General features: G+C 36.8%; 2 protein-coding genes across 2 annotated transcripts; both read left to right on the forward strand.

The window, feature by feature from the left end:
• The first annotated feature begins 507 nt into the window (after positions 1-507).
• LOC137950536 (uncharacterized) lies at positions 508-6,995 on the forward strand. The gene is made up of 9 exons (XM_068797067.1): positions 508-711; positions 859-1,314; positions 1,765-1,888; positions 2,705-2,837; positions 3,128-3,164; positions 3,283-3,520; positions 5,346-5,476; positions 5,577-5,674; positions 6,257-6,995. The coding sequence occupies exons 2-7, from the start codon at positions 1,084-1,086 to the stop codon at positions 5,444-5,446; spliced, it is 864 nt and encodes a 287-aa protein (XP_068653168.1). The 5' UTR covers positions 508-711; positions 859-1,083; the 3' UTR covers positions 5,447-5,476; positions 5,577-5,674; positions 6,257-6,995.
• A 2,455-nt stretch (positions 6,996-9,450) lies between these two features.
• On the forward strand, positions 9,451-10,956 carry LOC137950323 (exopolygalacturonase-like). Its single transcript, XM_068796718.1, has 4 exons — positions 9,451-9,591; positions 9,699-10,004; positions 10,109-10,627; positions 10,732-10,956. Exons 1-4 carry the CDS (start codon positions 9,451-9,453, stop codon positions 10,954-10,956), a joined length of 1,191 nt encoding a protein of 396 aa, XP_068652819.1.
• The last annotated feature ends 5,736 nt before the right edge of the window (positions 10,957-16,692 follow it).

Below are 16,692 nucleotides of genomic sequence, written 5' to 3' on the forward strand. Positions count from 1 at the left end.
ATGGGCATCCCACCCTCAGATCCTTCAAGGAACACCAGAAAGAAAACACTATTTAATAAACATTTAAACTAGAGGCCGGAGATGATGCCCACTGCCTCTGGGTTCTGTTTTCTTAGTATTCTATTGGGAATCATGATTAGAGAATCATCCTATATTGCCTCTTAATTATAGCTAATGAAGGTGCTTTGTCAGTTGAAACCCAGAACAAAACATGCAACAAGACCTCGCCAACTTATATTCTTACTTGTTCCTTTTATACATTAGGTTGCAGAGAGGAAACTTCAGGTGATTTCTATGTCAGAGACGATGGCTACGTAGTAATCTGGTATATCTTGTTTAATAGGAACTTCATTGACTCGTCCATAATTTTGGAAAGAAGGAGATCAGCTGCTCTGCGTAGCCAATAAATGAGAGGTCCCACATAGTGCTTTTTAATATCGTATTTAATTATTTCTATGTATGTTCAAATGCTTCAGTGAATTCTTTTCTGTTTTATGGTAAGAACGCTCAAGTGGAAGTCGAAAATAGTGGATGAGTTTTGGAGAAATTAGAGAAAAAAGCAATCGCTTAAAAGGGTATGAGAGAACGGGTCAAGGGTGAATGGAAGGAGATGGAAAATAAAGCCATCCAGGTTTTTGAGGTTTTAGGCTAGGGTTTTGAGGAGGGAGTGGGTCCGACGGCTGTTCTCTCTCTGCTTTCTTTGAGAATCCTGTAAGGGTTTATGTTACTCGTCTGCGCAAATCATTACACTCTTCAACTTCTTCCCGAGATAAGAAGGAAAAGAGATTGCCTTTTCTCTCTTGCTCTCTCTGAGATTCTTGTAAAGCTCTTATTGATCGGCCTTTTTTTTTTTTGAAGGGAAAAGGAACCCATGACAGATTCCAGCAAATTGCACCAGACCCACCTCTCCTTTGACTCAATCTCTTCAAATCTGGGATTTTTCTAGTTCTACTTCTCTACGATGAAAGCTAGGTTCGACTGGGTCGATCACAGTATCAACTGATATCTTCTTCAATTGGATCGTTTCTCCGCGTTGTTGGCGATCTGGTTATTTCGTATTTGGTTATTTTTGTTTAGACGTGGATGGCGTTCCAGGCGATTTCAGGTTCCGGATCGGGATCCAGCTCGAATTCCGGGTTTCAGTATGTGAATTCTCCCTTTGGAGACACGACTTACACCAAGGTTTTCGTCGGGGGATTGGCTTGGGAGACACAGAGCGAGACGATGCGTAGGTACTTTGAGCAATTCGGAGAGATCCTTGAAGCTGTAGTGATCTGCGATAAGAACACTGGGAGATCAAAGGGTTATGGTTTCGTGAGTATTTCTCGTTTTGGGTTTCTATTGTATTTTTTCCGTGAAGTTATATGGAAATGATTTTAATTTATATAATCCTAGATTATAGCGTAGTCTGTTTTATCTATGAGAGAGTGGAGGTGATTTTTTTCCTGGTATTTTCAGTTTTTGAATGAACTCGCCCCTCTTGTGCCGAGTCTATCTGTGATTGAATATCTGTCTTGAAGTTTAAAATTTCGGTGATCGTTACCACATGCTGGTTTTTTGTGACTCTGGTAATGGGCGGATTTATTAATTTGACGTCCGAGGCTGAAACTATTACACTATCATCCGAACAAACAGGACGCAAAAGATAAAAAAAAAAAAAAAAAGCATGAACTCCTAATCACCGTGTTCTAGACATAGTACAGGATAATGTTCTGAGCTGTGAATGTGAAGATGACTGGGTTTTTGATTTTATGGAGGGTTTAGGTGACTTTCAGAGATCCTGAATCTGCAAGAAGGGCGTGCGCTGATCCAAGTCCTGTGATTGATGGTCGGCGTGCAAATTGTAATTTGGCTTCTCTTGGGCGTCCCCGACCTGCTCCTCCTTATGGTAAGACTTACGAATTGTTTTGGTATTTCACTTCTCTTGCACAATTGAAAGAGTTTGTTTTTTAATATATCTATGAGATTGTGTGTGTGTGGTGAATTTTGGATTGTTAATTGTATCTTCATTCTGTTAGACCAACAAGTGAACCAAGCGATTATTGTTTGCAAAGGACACCAGATCAGAGATTGACGTGGACATCTCTTTGCTAAGGTTTACAGTTTTCCTACGTCAATTAGCTATCTTAAGGAGCAACTTCAATTGGTTATGAGGTGTTTTGTCAGCTGATCGTGCTTGGATGAAAATTTCAGTTGTTACAGTTGGAGTCGGTTAGAGCCAAATAAAAAAACAAAACAAATAGTTAGGTTCAGACCAGTATCTGGAAACTGGTTGGAATTGCCGCCTCTGACAGGTAGAGCTGACTGTTACTAAGAATGTCACAGCATTAACCGTAGTAAGAATAGTTACTATGGGGATGGTGGCAACATCTTGATTTCCTAGTGTTCTCAAGAGGGTGGTGGAAGTCTTAACTCCTATAGCATCTTGAGTGCACATACTGTCTGTGCGGATAGTTATTGAATGAACTGCAAAAAAGGGTAGTCAGAGGATTGCTGTCAGACCAAGACTTACCGTTGGCATTAGATATGTTTTGTTATTAAATAATTTTTATCACCTTCTCCTTTTTGTTATTTTCTAAAGGGAGAAAAAAGAAGGAAATGAAAATCCACCTCTTACCACTCTGTGTGAATTATGTGCGATGTGATCTTTTTTGGAAAATTTTCTCCCGTGTGTTATAGAAACTTTTATGTGTTCTTCTTGCAGGACGCTTGCGGCCAGGTGCACCCTTTTTCGGAGCAGTACAGAGTGGTTCTCGTGGTGCGTATGTTGGAAGTCCCTCCTACCACCAATCTGTCTCTTATGGGTATCAACAAGGATTCACATACTCACCGTATGGGTTAGTTCCCTTCAGTGCTCACTACTAATAGTTTTTTTTTTTTTTTACTTAATTCCTTGACAATACATGCTAATTTGTCAAAAAAAATTATAGAAATAACTTGGACTTTGAGGTTCTGTTGTGTGGGAGTTCATCTTTGAATATCTCCATTGGTAGTTAATCCAATGATGATGTGGCCTCTTCATTTGGTTGCAATAGTGTCTGCTCCTTCAGATTGGAATTGTATTTCACTACAGCATAAAAAATAACATAACCCTGATGTACTTAGGATGCATTTGTTTCTGTTGCAGGTATACAGCATACGGTCCTGAATACGTATATCCTCAGGTTGAGAGCTCAAACTTATTGCTGCCATTGGGCATTTTGTGTGTGCTCATAGAGGTCTAAGTTTGCTTCTGCACTGCTGATTTTAGTTGAATTTTCTAACTTATTGCTTACTTTGCAGAATCTCTATAATCCATATATGGGTCAGCAATACCTTCAAGTATATGGTGTACCTGGAACAGTTAATACAGCAATTTACCCATTTGGACAACTGGGCCAGCCTCTTCCTAGTAGTCACAGCTATTCAACTGTTCCTGGTTATGCTATGCCTAGTCATCACATTTTGCAATTTAGTGCTCCCAATGTCAATGGAGCTACTGCTGCACCTTTACCGACAATTCAAGCTCCATATCCTGCAGGTAATGTTACTTAGACCATATTTTACCTCCTTTCCTAAAGTAGCTGGTTTAATACATAAGTGACATAGACAATTTCCAGTGACAGTAGAAGGGGCCTGCAACTAGTAATAGCACTGGCAAATTTACCCAATTGCTCATCCTACTGAATTACCTGTATAAAATTGGGTGGTTTTCCCTATTTGTACTCACTCGTATGGAATGGAAGAATTTTATAACCAATTACCTGATTACCTTTAAGTTGGCGATATTTGTGTAATCCCTTCTATACCAGTCATCCATAAATGTTTGAATTTGTGTTATGAGATTGATTAATTAGACTAAACATTTTCTTCAGAGGTCTTTGTATTGATAGGGATTTTTGAATCATTGGAGCTGTTCTTTGCTTTTGCTGGTTGCTGCTTGTATTTTCCTTCGCTTGCTTCAATAAAATGGTTAATTTACACAGACCCTTATAGAGTCCTAAATTCTAAATTGCATAGCTTTCAAATCCCATCTATTTTGACATTGAAACCTAAAAAAATAACGTTTTTAAGGGCCACTATGTCTCTTCTATCAGGCATGTAGTTTTACTAAATTAACTTGGGTCTTACCAAATAAGCCTCAATTCTAAAAATTAGAATAGCAAGCCCACCTTTTTGTGAGATGTGGTTTATGGTCTCTTATAATGTACATGGGGCTGATAAAAATGGCAGTAACCACGCTGTAGTGAAGCCTAGTCTATGGATCCTAGATGAAATGTCCATGACAATGCCCATGTTGGCAAGTGAGTAATGATTTTGCTCTTTAAGGCAGGATACTTTCCACATTAAACTAATGGCCTCATAAGTCAAATATGATGGAAGAAACATAACAGCTTTAGTATGGGAATTTTTATCATTTTATGTGAAGTAAATGAAAGCAAGGAGTGTGTTGAAATTTCAAAACTGGGGGTTTAGTAAGTCGGGTACTGAGATACAATATTGAAGACTGTCTTCCTTGTATATCTATTAATGACTTTATATTTTTTATTATATATTTCCATTAGTTCTGTATGTTTCATTGTCAAATAAACAAGTTTACCTAATTACCTATTGATAATCAGCTAAAGGAGCAGGACAAGATTTTTTTATCCTATTACTATGAATAGAGAAGGAATAGAAAAATAAATAGTATAATTCTCATTCCATTTATTACATAAACACTTCTAATGGATGTATTGTCCAATATCTCTGCGTCTGGAAGTTTTTGAGTGAACCCATTCATGGCCTACAAATGACTTAACTGTGAAAAGCATACAACTGGCTCCATCCAACTGGTAAGATCCACAGTGGTGGTTTGGTTTGTGATCAGTATGGAACTTCTTGCCATGTAGGGTTGATATATTGGGTTATGTGACATGTAATATCCGATGTATCTCAGATTTGGAGACTAATGTTGCATTACTTTTTCAACCTTAATCAGGCATCATAGATCATGTAACGGAGTTTATGTAACACTTAACATACAACTTCCAAATTTTGGGCAGTCCAATATGGACACCCGAAATGACATGCCCACCCCTGATGCCATGACAGTTCCATAGTGGAAGTATTTGAAATTTTATTGGACATATTGTCCTATAACTTAAAAAAGAAAAAGTCAAAAGGAGAAACCAATGCAATGAGGGGCCAGGTTAAGTGATGCATGATCATTAGGAAAGGTGAGACCATGATAACTCGAAGACTTTGTACTTCCTTCTCTGGGTGCATCAGTTTTTTTCTTACTGAAAGCTTGATACATACCATTTCTGTTATGGTTATCCAGTTGCTTGTCTTGTATTGACATTATTGTATTAACACAACTGCAGGTATGGCAGCAACTGCAGTTCCAGCACAGCCACAGTTCATTGTTCCTGCTCATTCGCCACAGTTCACACAGGGTAGTGGTTCAGACCAAACGGCAGGTTGAAAGAGAACTTCAAGTTGAAAGCATCTTGAGGTAGGTGGTGGGCTTCTCCTTCTCTTCATAGGTAAGCTGTATCAGGTGTGTCAAACATAATTCAAGGTCTTGATAAGCAGCATTTTCTTACTTTCAATAGGTATCCTTAGATTGCAGCAGGACTAAGAACAGCAGACTGCTACTTGAGTGGCGGGCTTCAAATCTAGCCGTGCATGTTATCATCTTTGCATTCTAGAGGTAAACGTCTGTGGTTCATTTCTGTGAGGAAGGATGTTGGCATGCATGATTAAGCCTATAATGCAAACGTTTCCTAAAAATCCTATAATGCAGAGTTACGTGACGAACTCAACTGATCAAATTTCCAAGTAGCATTACCAATAAGTCAGATCAACCATTGATATGGACTGATTTGAAGCATTCTTGACAAAAGAGTGGTCCAGATCCTGACCCAGAAATGAGAATAAAGAATGCTCAATAAGAAAGTTATTCATCAACTTATTTCAAGGATAGTTACTCGGTTTGTGAATTTCATACTTCCATCAGTAAATGTCCACTGAATGGAGCCTGTGCTTCATGATGTGCATAAGGGGTATCTGAAAATTTCAACCGAGACATGCTACGCATGGTTTAGCCTTACATTGTCAAGTTTTTTCCTTTGCAGTTGGATTTTGATAGCATTGATTCACACTGATTCATCTTTTTATGGCCAGGAGTGACACTCATTTTCAAGCATTTCCTTCCACCCACAGTTATGGATGTTGTCTATTTCTAATTGGAGACTATTTTGAACTAACTGTGCCTTTGTATTATGTATTGCAGGTCTCCATAGTCATGGTCACCAGAGATACCACAAAGTCAAAAAATGTCGAGTCACTGCACCTGTCTGTGTCGAATCTGGAGGAGAGTGTGGATTGCTCTCCTAGTCCAACCGCCTGTGTCAATGTGTCGTTTGTAAATCCTCATACTCTCTAAATATGATATAGTACAAGTCTCCAAAACCGGACCTTGGGACCATAGTACCGGTAGAGGCTGATTGCCGGGATTGGGTTCCGACAACCAACCTGTGTAGGAAAAGCAAATTTACTTTTTAGTTGAAACATCATAAGAGAATCATAAAACTGATTCTTTTAAACTCCAGATATCCTGGTGATTGTTTGTATAGGGTCTTCATGTGTTTGTGGGGTTCAAATGTTCAAGGAAACATTGGTCCATCGCATTGTATTTATTAATTAACTAGGAGGGTCTTGTGAATAGCTGTGATTGTTGTGCTTTCGTGTGAATTAGCTGTCTTTTGCCTCACAAGACTAATTCGGAGTGACTTCAGAAGCGAATTCCCTTGAAGTCAAAAAACAAAAAACTTCTTGTATCATTTTGGCTGCTTATTGCTTTGCTAGATGATTCATAATCATTGCTACTAGGCCTTGTTCTGCTTGTTTGCTAATTCTGTGAACGAGGGGGGGGGGGACTGTTCTCAACTTCCGGGCACTATTGACTTGTATTTATTTTTGAACATATGATTTTGAATTTCTCACCAGAAGTGGGTCATATTCATTTGTCATCACCACTAAATCTCTTCCGCAGCTATTTCCATTCTGAAGTGGCAAGATTCCTTGAAAAGGAAAAATGGTCCAGCTCATGAGCATGCTGAGAAGTAGATGAAAATATTTCAAGAACACTGCCGATATTGGCCATTGTCATAGAATCTTCATGTGTTTTTATTATATAACTCTGTAATAACTTGAGCAAACAAAAACACAAAAAGGAAACAATGCTAAAATATGTATCCAACACAGAAGAGAAGAATTAAGCATAAACCACGATAAAACCGAACCAATCAAACAGGCCTGTAGCATTTTTTACATTGACTAGTGCAAATCTCTGTACAATAGAGCAAAACATATGAAAACAAGGATGCAACCAACATTTTTGCTGTCTTCTGCTCCTTGCCATGGCAACACAGTGTCTACCACAACCTTTGACCTCCAATCCAAATACAATCCCACAGCTGCTTTGGTACTCCAAATCCTCCATTACTAATGTCAACACCCCCTCCCTCCCAACCAGACTTAAGCCCAGAACCTTACCCATAATCCTCCATTATCGATTTAAGATTTTCAAAATTTTAAAAATAATTAGTAAAAAATATCTTTTAAGTTTTCAAAATCCTTTTTACAAAACTAAATAAGATTTTTTACAACAAATAAGATTATAAAAACTAAATTATTTTTTACAATCAATTTATGACATTTCTAATTTCAAAAATAATTAGTAAAAAATATTTTGTTTTCAAAATCTTTTTATAAAAAAAAATAAGATTTTTAAAAACTAAATTATTTTTTAAATCGATTTAAGACATTTTCTAATTTTAAAATAATTAGTAAAAAATATTTTAAGTTTTCAAAAATATTTTTACAAAACTAAATAAGATTTTTACAAACTAAATTATTTAAAAAAATAATTTATTAAATTAAATAATATCTTAAAGCTATAATGTAAGGTATTAATTACATTACAAAAATAATTTTTTTAAATTAATAATCAAAATTTTATTGTTTATTATATTAAAGTGAAGGTAATAAAATGAAATATGTAAGATTTTTAAAACCAGAAATTAATGTTTAAAAAATTAATTATAAAATAACTTAAATCAATAATAAAATAAAAAGGTACGCCGATGCGTGTGATGACGTGTTATGATGACATGGCTATTCAATGACACATCATTAGACCCTTTGGGTGCTGATATGGCATGATGATGTGACATCATGCAAGCAGTCAAAATTTATGTGTCACCTTGGATTATATACATGTGCAGTTGATTGGTCAAAATTAGGTATTTTTATATTAAGTTTAGAAATTGGTTATTTGTGCTAATATTTATAAAAGTTGTATGATATAGTAAAATTCCCTTTGGGAAATATGTTTTGAAGTTGGATAGTTTTGTAAAAAAAATATGAATACAGTAATATGGTAAATGTCTCTATTTTTTATTTATAATAAATAGAAGATAATAAAACCGATAAAAATAAACATTAAATTTTTTTTATACTTTTTTTTCCTAAATTAGTTAGCTGACATGGTGAATGATGGAGCAAGTTGGTGATGTGGCAAATGATGTTGCATATGCTACTTTTGAATAGCAACATGGCAGATGACAAGGCAACACGTGGAACCAATGCTAATGTGTTGCTTTTGATATTCCACATGGGCTGTTGACCAGTGGCTATTTTCCTAATTAAGTTTCTGAGTTGGTTATTTTTCTAAATATATATATTTTTAAAAATAGTTAGTTTACTAAAATCCCTAAATATAAATCTTACCAATAATCTAAAATCCCCAACACTTGCTTCAAACCTGGCATCTTCACCAACCAGATATGCAGGCAGACTTCACTGCGTGATAAACTCATCCAAGTCCTTCTACCAGTTTGGAAGGTTTTGATCTTAAAGCTGTAGACTTAAAACGGATCTGCTGATAAACTCTGGGAGGCTTAGTAAAATGGCGCTAGTGAATGTTAAGATTACTTCACTGGTGTCTCTATTTTTTTCTACATTTACGTGCAAAGATTCTGAGCAGATGGTGGTAAAAATATTTCAAAATCGTAATATCGCCTAATAAACTTGGGTAGCAGAGGACGATGATCGCAACCCTTCCGCAATTCAGTCACTTGACATTTCCATTTATATTTCTTTTCAGTTACTCCCAAAAATGGCACTTCCACTGACATAGCCTCGAGTTCTACTTAGTTTACAAAAAAAAGATCAAGAAAAATGGCAGCTAAAAATGGAGTAATTGTTTTTATTTTTGCTGTGAAGGCTGTGATCAAGGAAATCGTGGTGTAATAAATGGCAGTTTCTGTATTTGCGCATATCAGCAAACGATCCAAGTGAAATAAGAAAACAACGCACGTTTAGCAGAGATTGAAACAGCTCCATCTACATAAATACGAGCAGGATCAAAGAAAACGAGTCGATAAACTATCTGTTTGTTCTTCATTGTAGTAAAGAGATATTATGGGTTCTTCTGCTTTTCTTCCAGTATCTTATTTTTTGTTAGTTCTCTGTACATGGTTAGCGGAAGCTGGTAAACCAATCAGAGTTTGGAATGTGAAGAATTTTGGTGCAGTTGGAGATGGCAAAACCGATGACAGCAAGGTCATCTCTTTTTGTAACCCGTGACTTGCTTTCTACCATCACAAACTAATTACAACTGGTTTTAAAGGTTTGTTCATCCATTTATTGATGCAATGTTGGTGTTATAGGCCTTGTTGGGTGCCTGGAAGCAAGCATGTGAATGGACTGGAAAGAGTAAGATTCTGATCCCAAAAGAGACGTTCTTGGTGTACCCAGTTGTGCTATCTGGTCCTTGCAATGGGAGGATGATATTACAGGTGAATGGGGTGGTGAGGGCTCCTGGCCTCGACAAGTTCAACTCAGACGCTTGGCTCGAATTTCAGTACATTAATGGATTGACGCTCACAGGACCGGGGATATTCGATGGCCAGGGACCTGCAGCTTGGTCGCAAAACAAGTGCAAAGACAAATCGAAGTGCCAGCAGTTACCTACAGTAAGTCCCTCACCTTGTCTCCTTCATCCTCTTCCAATGCAAGTCATTCATTCAAGAAGAAACCCGTGTTTCTGATTCACTGTTTTCTTATTTAAACTCGTCAGTCGTTGAGATTCAGCTTTGTTCATGATGCAATCATCCAAGGCATATCCTCCATAGACAGCAAAAGCAAGCATCTCACCTTCTTCACCTGCAAAAACGTTGTAGTACAGTCGATTAAAATCGCCGCTCCGGCAGATAGTCCCAACACGGACGGAATATATACCTCGTTGTCACGAAGAATCCAGATTCTACGGTCGGTGATAGCCACAGGAGATGATTGCGTTGCCATAGGGCAGGGGAGTTATAACATCACCGTCGCCGGCGTCTTCTGCGGCCCTGGACACGGAATCAGTGTAGGGAGCCTGGGAAAGAAGCCGGATGAAGCGGACGTGCAGGATCTTGTGGTTCGCAACTGCACCTTCACCAACACAGACAATGGCGTGCGGATCAAAACATGGCCCGACAGGCCCGCTCGAAACTCTGTTTCTGATATTACTTTCGATGATATCGTGATGAACGAGGTTTACAATCCTATCCTCATCGATCAACAGTACTGCCCCCATGATCAGTGCAGTCTTAAGGTGAGTAACGAGTATAAGTATTTTTTTTGTTTTAACCATTGAATCCGTGTTTTTCCAATACCCTTTTTCTGGATTTTAACCTGCGTTCTTTGTCTGAGTTGCAGTCTCCATCGAAGGTGAGATTAAGAGATATAACTTACAGGAACATCAGAGGAGTGTCAACATCAGAAACTGCTGTGTTGTTCTTGTGCAGTGAAGAGGTGCCCTGTGAGAATGTGGAGCTCGTTAACATCAATCTGAGGTTCAAAGGTCAAGGGCATTCTAAGTCTTCCTGCTCCAACGTCAATGGTGTTGCTTCTGGAAAGCAAATCCCAGCGCCATGTTTCTGATCCTTCCTGTTTTGTCAAGAATGTTATTATTTTGTTTGCTTTTTGGAACGATGACAGTTTTTCTTGTACTAAGCAAGTTAATAAATGAATAGTGTTAAGCTCTAAAATCAAAATCTCTTCCTTTCATGATTTTTGAGAGACCAAATCAATCACTAATAGCCAAAGGCATGTGTCTGTATTAAGTCCACCCTTTATTTGCTAGAGGTTATGCTTCCATGTTCTTAATTAGTAAATATTAAACTATTCCTTTATGACATTAATTACTTCAGTTTTCATAATAACTCCCTTTTTAATACATGTAAAATGGTAAAATAACTTCCCTCGAACGTTTTAAAAATAATTGTATCTCCATGATCATGTAAGATCCCATAAGAAAATATTTGCTGGAAGGAATAAATTTGCAGGAAAAATGAAATTTGCTAATATATATCATTGTAACTTTTGAGGAAACCAAGAAACAGCTTTTACAGATGATTAAACGGCAGATACGTGGGCAACTCACTCAGCTGTGAAATGATTTTATTTTAGATTTTTACCCATTTTTTAACAAATATTAATAAAAATAACCAACTTCTAAACTTAATATAAGAAATACCCAATTTTGACCGGTCAGTTGCGTATGTATACAGTCCAATTCGACATGTCAACCTTGATAGTGTGTGTGGTGCTCCATCAACATGACACATCAACAACTCAAGGAAATAATGCCCGTCTGTTGCCATGTCATCGTAAACACTATGTCATCAAGCACGTGTGTAACATGTCATCATGACACATCGTCACCATGCCATGTCATCATTCTTTTTTTCTCCCATTTTTCTTTCATTATTGATTTAAGTTCTTTTGTAATTTTAAAACATTAATTTCTGGTTTTTAAAGTCTTATACTATTAAGTTCTAAGCATGAATTAAGTCATTTCCAAGTGATTTAAAGTTTATAAAACATTTATATGCATAGTAAAAACATGGTTTTAGAAAACATTATATGTCCTAATGCTTTTTTTCTTGAATTTAGAGATTAGTATGATACAAAAGCATGAAATTTGAGTTTCAAGTGAAGTTTATATTTGATGAAAACTTATGATGTAATCTCAAACATTTGTGTAACTTGTATATGATTATTTTGAGTAAGGTTTTGAAAAAAATGAATGTCCTAATGGTCCATATATTTAAAGATTGTAAATTGCCTAACTATCCACTCCCATAGTTAGAGTTTTTAAGATTTACTATGATACTTGGACTCTAGGTCTTTGAGGTTGGAATTTGCTTAACTATCCACTTTCTAATGGTTCATCCTTAAGCTGATGACACTCAAATTGTAAAAATAGATAGGAATTTTATCTTTGATTCAATCCATAGTCTTATAATTTTGTTCATCCGTAGGAGTTGCACACAACAACTTCCAGTAGTCATGTATTCAACCTTGGTGGTAGAAAGAGGTAAGGAATGTTGTTTCTTTAAAAGCCAAAAAACTCACTTGTTTTCTATCATTTGGCAACTACCACTCTACTCTATTATTAAATTTACTACTTAAAAACTTATCATCAAAATACCCAATTAAGTACATGGTTGAATTGAGAGCACCAAATACCTAAGTATTGAAAACAATATTTTTATAACCACTAATTGTGATTCTGAAGAATTGGATTGAAATCTAGAGCATATGCAAAAATTATAAGTATAATGCACTAACTACCAAGAAATATAGAGACCTAATTATATTTCAAATTGTGTTGAATTAATAGTTTTCAAATTGTGTTTTCGTTAAAGAGTCATTTTTTATATAGTTGTTCTAATTCATGAAAATTCCATTTTCTGTTTGAATCACTCATAGTCAAGGAAGAATGAAATTTCACCAATCAACTTCATTTTTCATGGCTTTAGCAAATTCTTCACACAAAGAGGTGAAAGTAGAGCCAAAAAAAATATCTTCACAATGATCAAATCTTGTTCATGAGTCAAGGTTCTATCTACATTACCTCTTTTGTATCCATTTTTTTCTATACAAGCCTCTCTTTGGCCGGTTGTGCCCCGTGATGCGGATACTCTTCAACCATCTAAAGCATTGGCCAACACCACACAAGGTGGAGTTTACGAATCCCATTGAGGTAAATCCATCTCCTCCTGTTACATTTGGACCACAGTATAAAACTCGGCCTATCGCCATAAGAAAAGAACCCATAACTTGCACTAAGCCCTCTACTTCTCACCCCATATCCAATTTTGTGTCTCACCGTCGCTTTTCTTCTTTATGTTGTCAATTTCTTGCCTATATCTCCTCCATATCTGTACCACAGTCCTATAAGAAAGCTTTGAGGCATCTAAGATGGAAGAATAAATGCAGGCACTATACGAGAATCAGACATGGTCTATGGTTCCTCTTCCTTCAGGCAAGAAACTCGTATATTGTGAGTGGATATATACGGTTAAACATAATCTGGATGGATCAGTTGTTTGCCTTAAGGCATGCCTCGTTGCCAAAGGCTATACTCAATGCTAGGGGATCGATTATGAAGAAACATTCTCTCCGGTGGCCAAATTGAACTCAATATGTATATTATTATCCTTTGCTACTAATTCTTTTTGGCCTATCTATCAGTTTGATGTGAAAAATATGTTCACAATGGGGATATAAAAGAATAAATTTATATGCAACAAATACCTGAATTTGGGGTTGAGGGAGAGTCGATATGTTGATTAAGGAAATCTTTTTATGGTCTAAAGCAGTCTCCTCATGCATGGTCTAATATATTTAACCAAACATTGATACGGGCTGGATTTCACTGATGTTCAGTAGATCAGTCTGTGTTTATTAAAGACACTCTTAAAGGGAAAGTACTTATGGCAGTCTATATTAATGATATTGTCCTAACCGACAGTGATTCCGATGGCATTGAGGAAACCAAATTGAAGATATGTGAAAAGTTCAAGACAAAAGATCTTGGACTACTTAATTATTTTTTGGGTAATGAGGCAATGTCCAAATAACACGTACCAAATAATCCTTACAAATGACCCATAAAATAATCTTATGTCAATCCATCACTAAATAGGGAAGTTGCATCAAATACTATGCACGAACCAAATAATAAGCTACCATTACTCCAAAATAATAATCCAACCAGAGACAGGGAACCGAGTCGAGCCGAGTCAGGTATTAGACCAATATAACCGAGTCGCGGGAGAAATAGGTATAGAACTCGGGACTCGGACACAAAGAACCAAGCCAGAAAAACAAGTGAGTTTGGCTGAGTCAAGCTGACCCTATGGAGTTGACCCGACACGTTGGGTTAACCCGTGCGAAACAAATTTAATCTAGTCGCTCGCTCGTTGGGTGAACCTGAGTGAAACATAACAGACTCGGTTGTGGTCGGAATAAAAGCTCTGGTTCATTGGATTAAAATCACACTACCTAAGTTGGTGTTTTAATTCGGAAAGCCATCGTCTTCCCCATGCCTCTCGGTTCAGAGTCGTCCAAAAACAGCAACCATAGAGGAAGAAATCCAATGTAGTCAAACCTTCGGTCTCCATAAACATAAATCTCTCCTCCCGGCGAGCAAAGACAATAAGTCAAAAATGGCTATAAGAGCAAAGCCAGCGGATCAATCTACTAGATGACAATCAGCTGGATAACAACGAAGATTTCCCACCAGTGAAGGCGAAGAAAAAACAACAAGGATGACAACAATTAGTGACAAAATGAAATCCCATCAATTCAGTAGTTGGCCAAGATAGTTTTGGGTTGCCAACGGAGAAGCAATTCCATCTAGAGAAGACAATACTTAGATTGGCAAATTGATCGAAAGCGTTAGTTTCTTGTGTTTTTGAGTGATTTGATGAATCGCTGTTCAACCGTCAGATGGAGAAGAGTGAGAGTGAGAGTGGACACCGAGTGGCAGAGTTGGTTGAGGGAACCTGATCTCTGGTTGAGGAGGATAACTTAGACCGCTTTATAATGTGCCGTAATGATGGTGTCCCTCGACGATTCCTCGACTCTTCCCTTCTTCGCTCGTCGTTTTGTCTGTCGAAGACGTCGACTCCTCGAGCTTGATCGAGTCACCGTCATCTCGCACGCCATTGGAGCTGAATATAACTGCCAACATTGTTGACCCGGCTGAAGCCCTATCTAAGATTGTTGAAATGGATCCATGGAAGAAATTGGAACATAAGTGTTGTTGCTTCATTGAAGCTCCTTTGCATTCTTCTTTTTCTATTTGAGGCATGCAACGGGGTGATAAGCCCAAGGCTGAGCCTGTGCTCGCACGTCAGGTGCAGGAAGCCAGAGACTGAGACACATGTTTGCTTGAATAAGCTAAATCATGGGTGATATATTTCTATCATGATGATCAATGGTGTATGTGATGGTGCCTGAAGGCTAGCATGATGGTAAGGAAAGTGACAACTTCTGCTCACGATGACCTAGTGTAGAATGAGATAGGCTGGTTATGCTGGTAAATCAGACTCGACTGAGACAGCAAGTGGCCAGGCAGGAAAAAAAAAGAGCAACAATATAGAAAAATGAATTTCCAATAACTAAGAAAAAATGAACCATTAATATGAGAAATAAAAAAAAGGTTTTTTGGAATCTTGAAAACCATAATTGTGAATCCTTAAAATCATTGATCTGATACTATGTTGATTTTTAGGACTCTATGGATTAGCTCATGGAGAAAATAAGAGAAGGCATGTAGGAGAGAAAACAAGAGGAAGAAAAGAGGTTATGGACTCGTGTCCTAACCCTCCCCTGAGGCTCAATTTATAGATAATTGAGTTTCAATATTATAATAAAACCCATGAGAATTAGACTCATTACATCAATGTCGTCTCTATGAGATGACTCTTTATTGACCATTCGTCCATCATTGTATGGGCCCATCTTCCACTTCTTTTTGATGTGTGGTTCTTCCTTGGTCTTGTGGGCTTGAGCCTATTTTTCACACATTTGGATGTGTGGGCTTGGGTCCATCTTTCGACAACAAGCATTACTACCACGAATAAAAGAGATTTCAAGCTCTTCCAAGCCTTCAAAACAATTTCTGACTTTTCATTTTTTTTTTTTTAAAGTCAAAACAAGGAAGTTTTGAAAAAACTAAGTAAATGTGCATTAGATTTTGAAATTTATCGTATATATATACTTATGGTTATCGGCATTGAACTTAGTTTCTTATACTTTGAAATCATTTGATTTGGGTTCAACATAAGTTTTAGTTGCGAGTCTTTTAATTAGACTCTTAATTGGACCTTTTCCGTAGTTATTCTCAAAACTTTGATTATTGAGTCTAAAATCTAATCGTACTTATACATGAAAAAAAATGAGTTGTTATTGTTGAGGTAGATTCACCTAAGACTAAGTGTATTATTTTGTACTTCAAGTACATTAATTTTTGCCTACCTAAGCGATTTTGTTGCTCCAATTGTAAAGCAATCAATCTTTGTAATTTGTAAATCAATCAATTAAGTTTGGAGAAGTTGATTGTGCAACTGTAATTGTATGTTTTGATTATTTTAAATTGTTGTATGCTTGACCATTAGGGAGAATTTTGGAGCCAAATTTGAAAATTTGTCATTAAATTTTGAAAACCTATTTCACTACCCCCTCCCCCCTCTAGGTTTTAAGCAGTACTAGATTTTCTATTTTCTAGTACTAAAATAATTTATTAAATTTCTATTTATTATTATTATTATTATTATTATTGTTTATCATTTACTATTATTATTATTATAAAGCTACAAATTA

The sequence above is a fragment of the Aristolochia californica genome, unplaced genomic scaffold (assembly GCF_029961685.1).
Source record: "Aristolochia californica isolate CCGP_79_NKW_82.1479 unplaced genomic scaffold, dmAriCali1.0.hap1 SCAF_14, whole genome shotgun sequence".
Classification (NCBI taxonomy): Eukaryota; Viridiplantae; Streptophyta; class Magnoliopsida; order Piperales; family Aristolochiaceae; genus Aristolochia; species Aristolochia californica.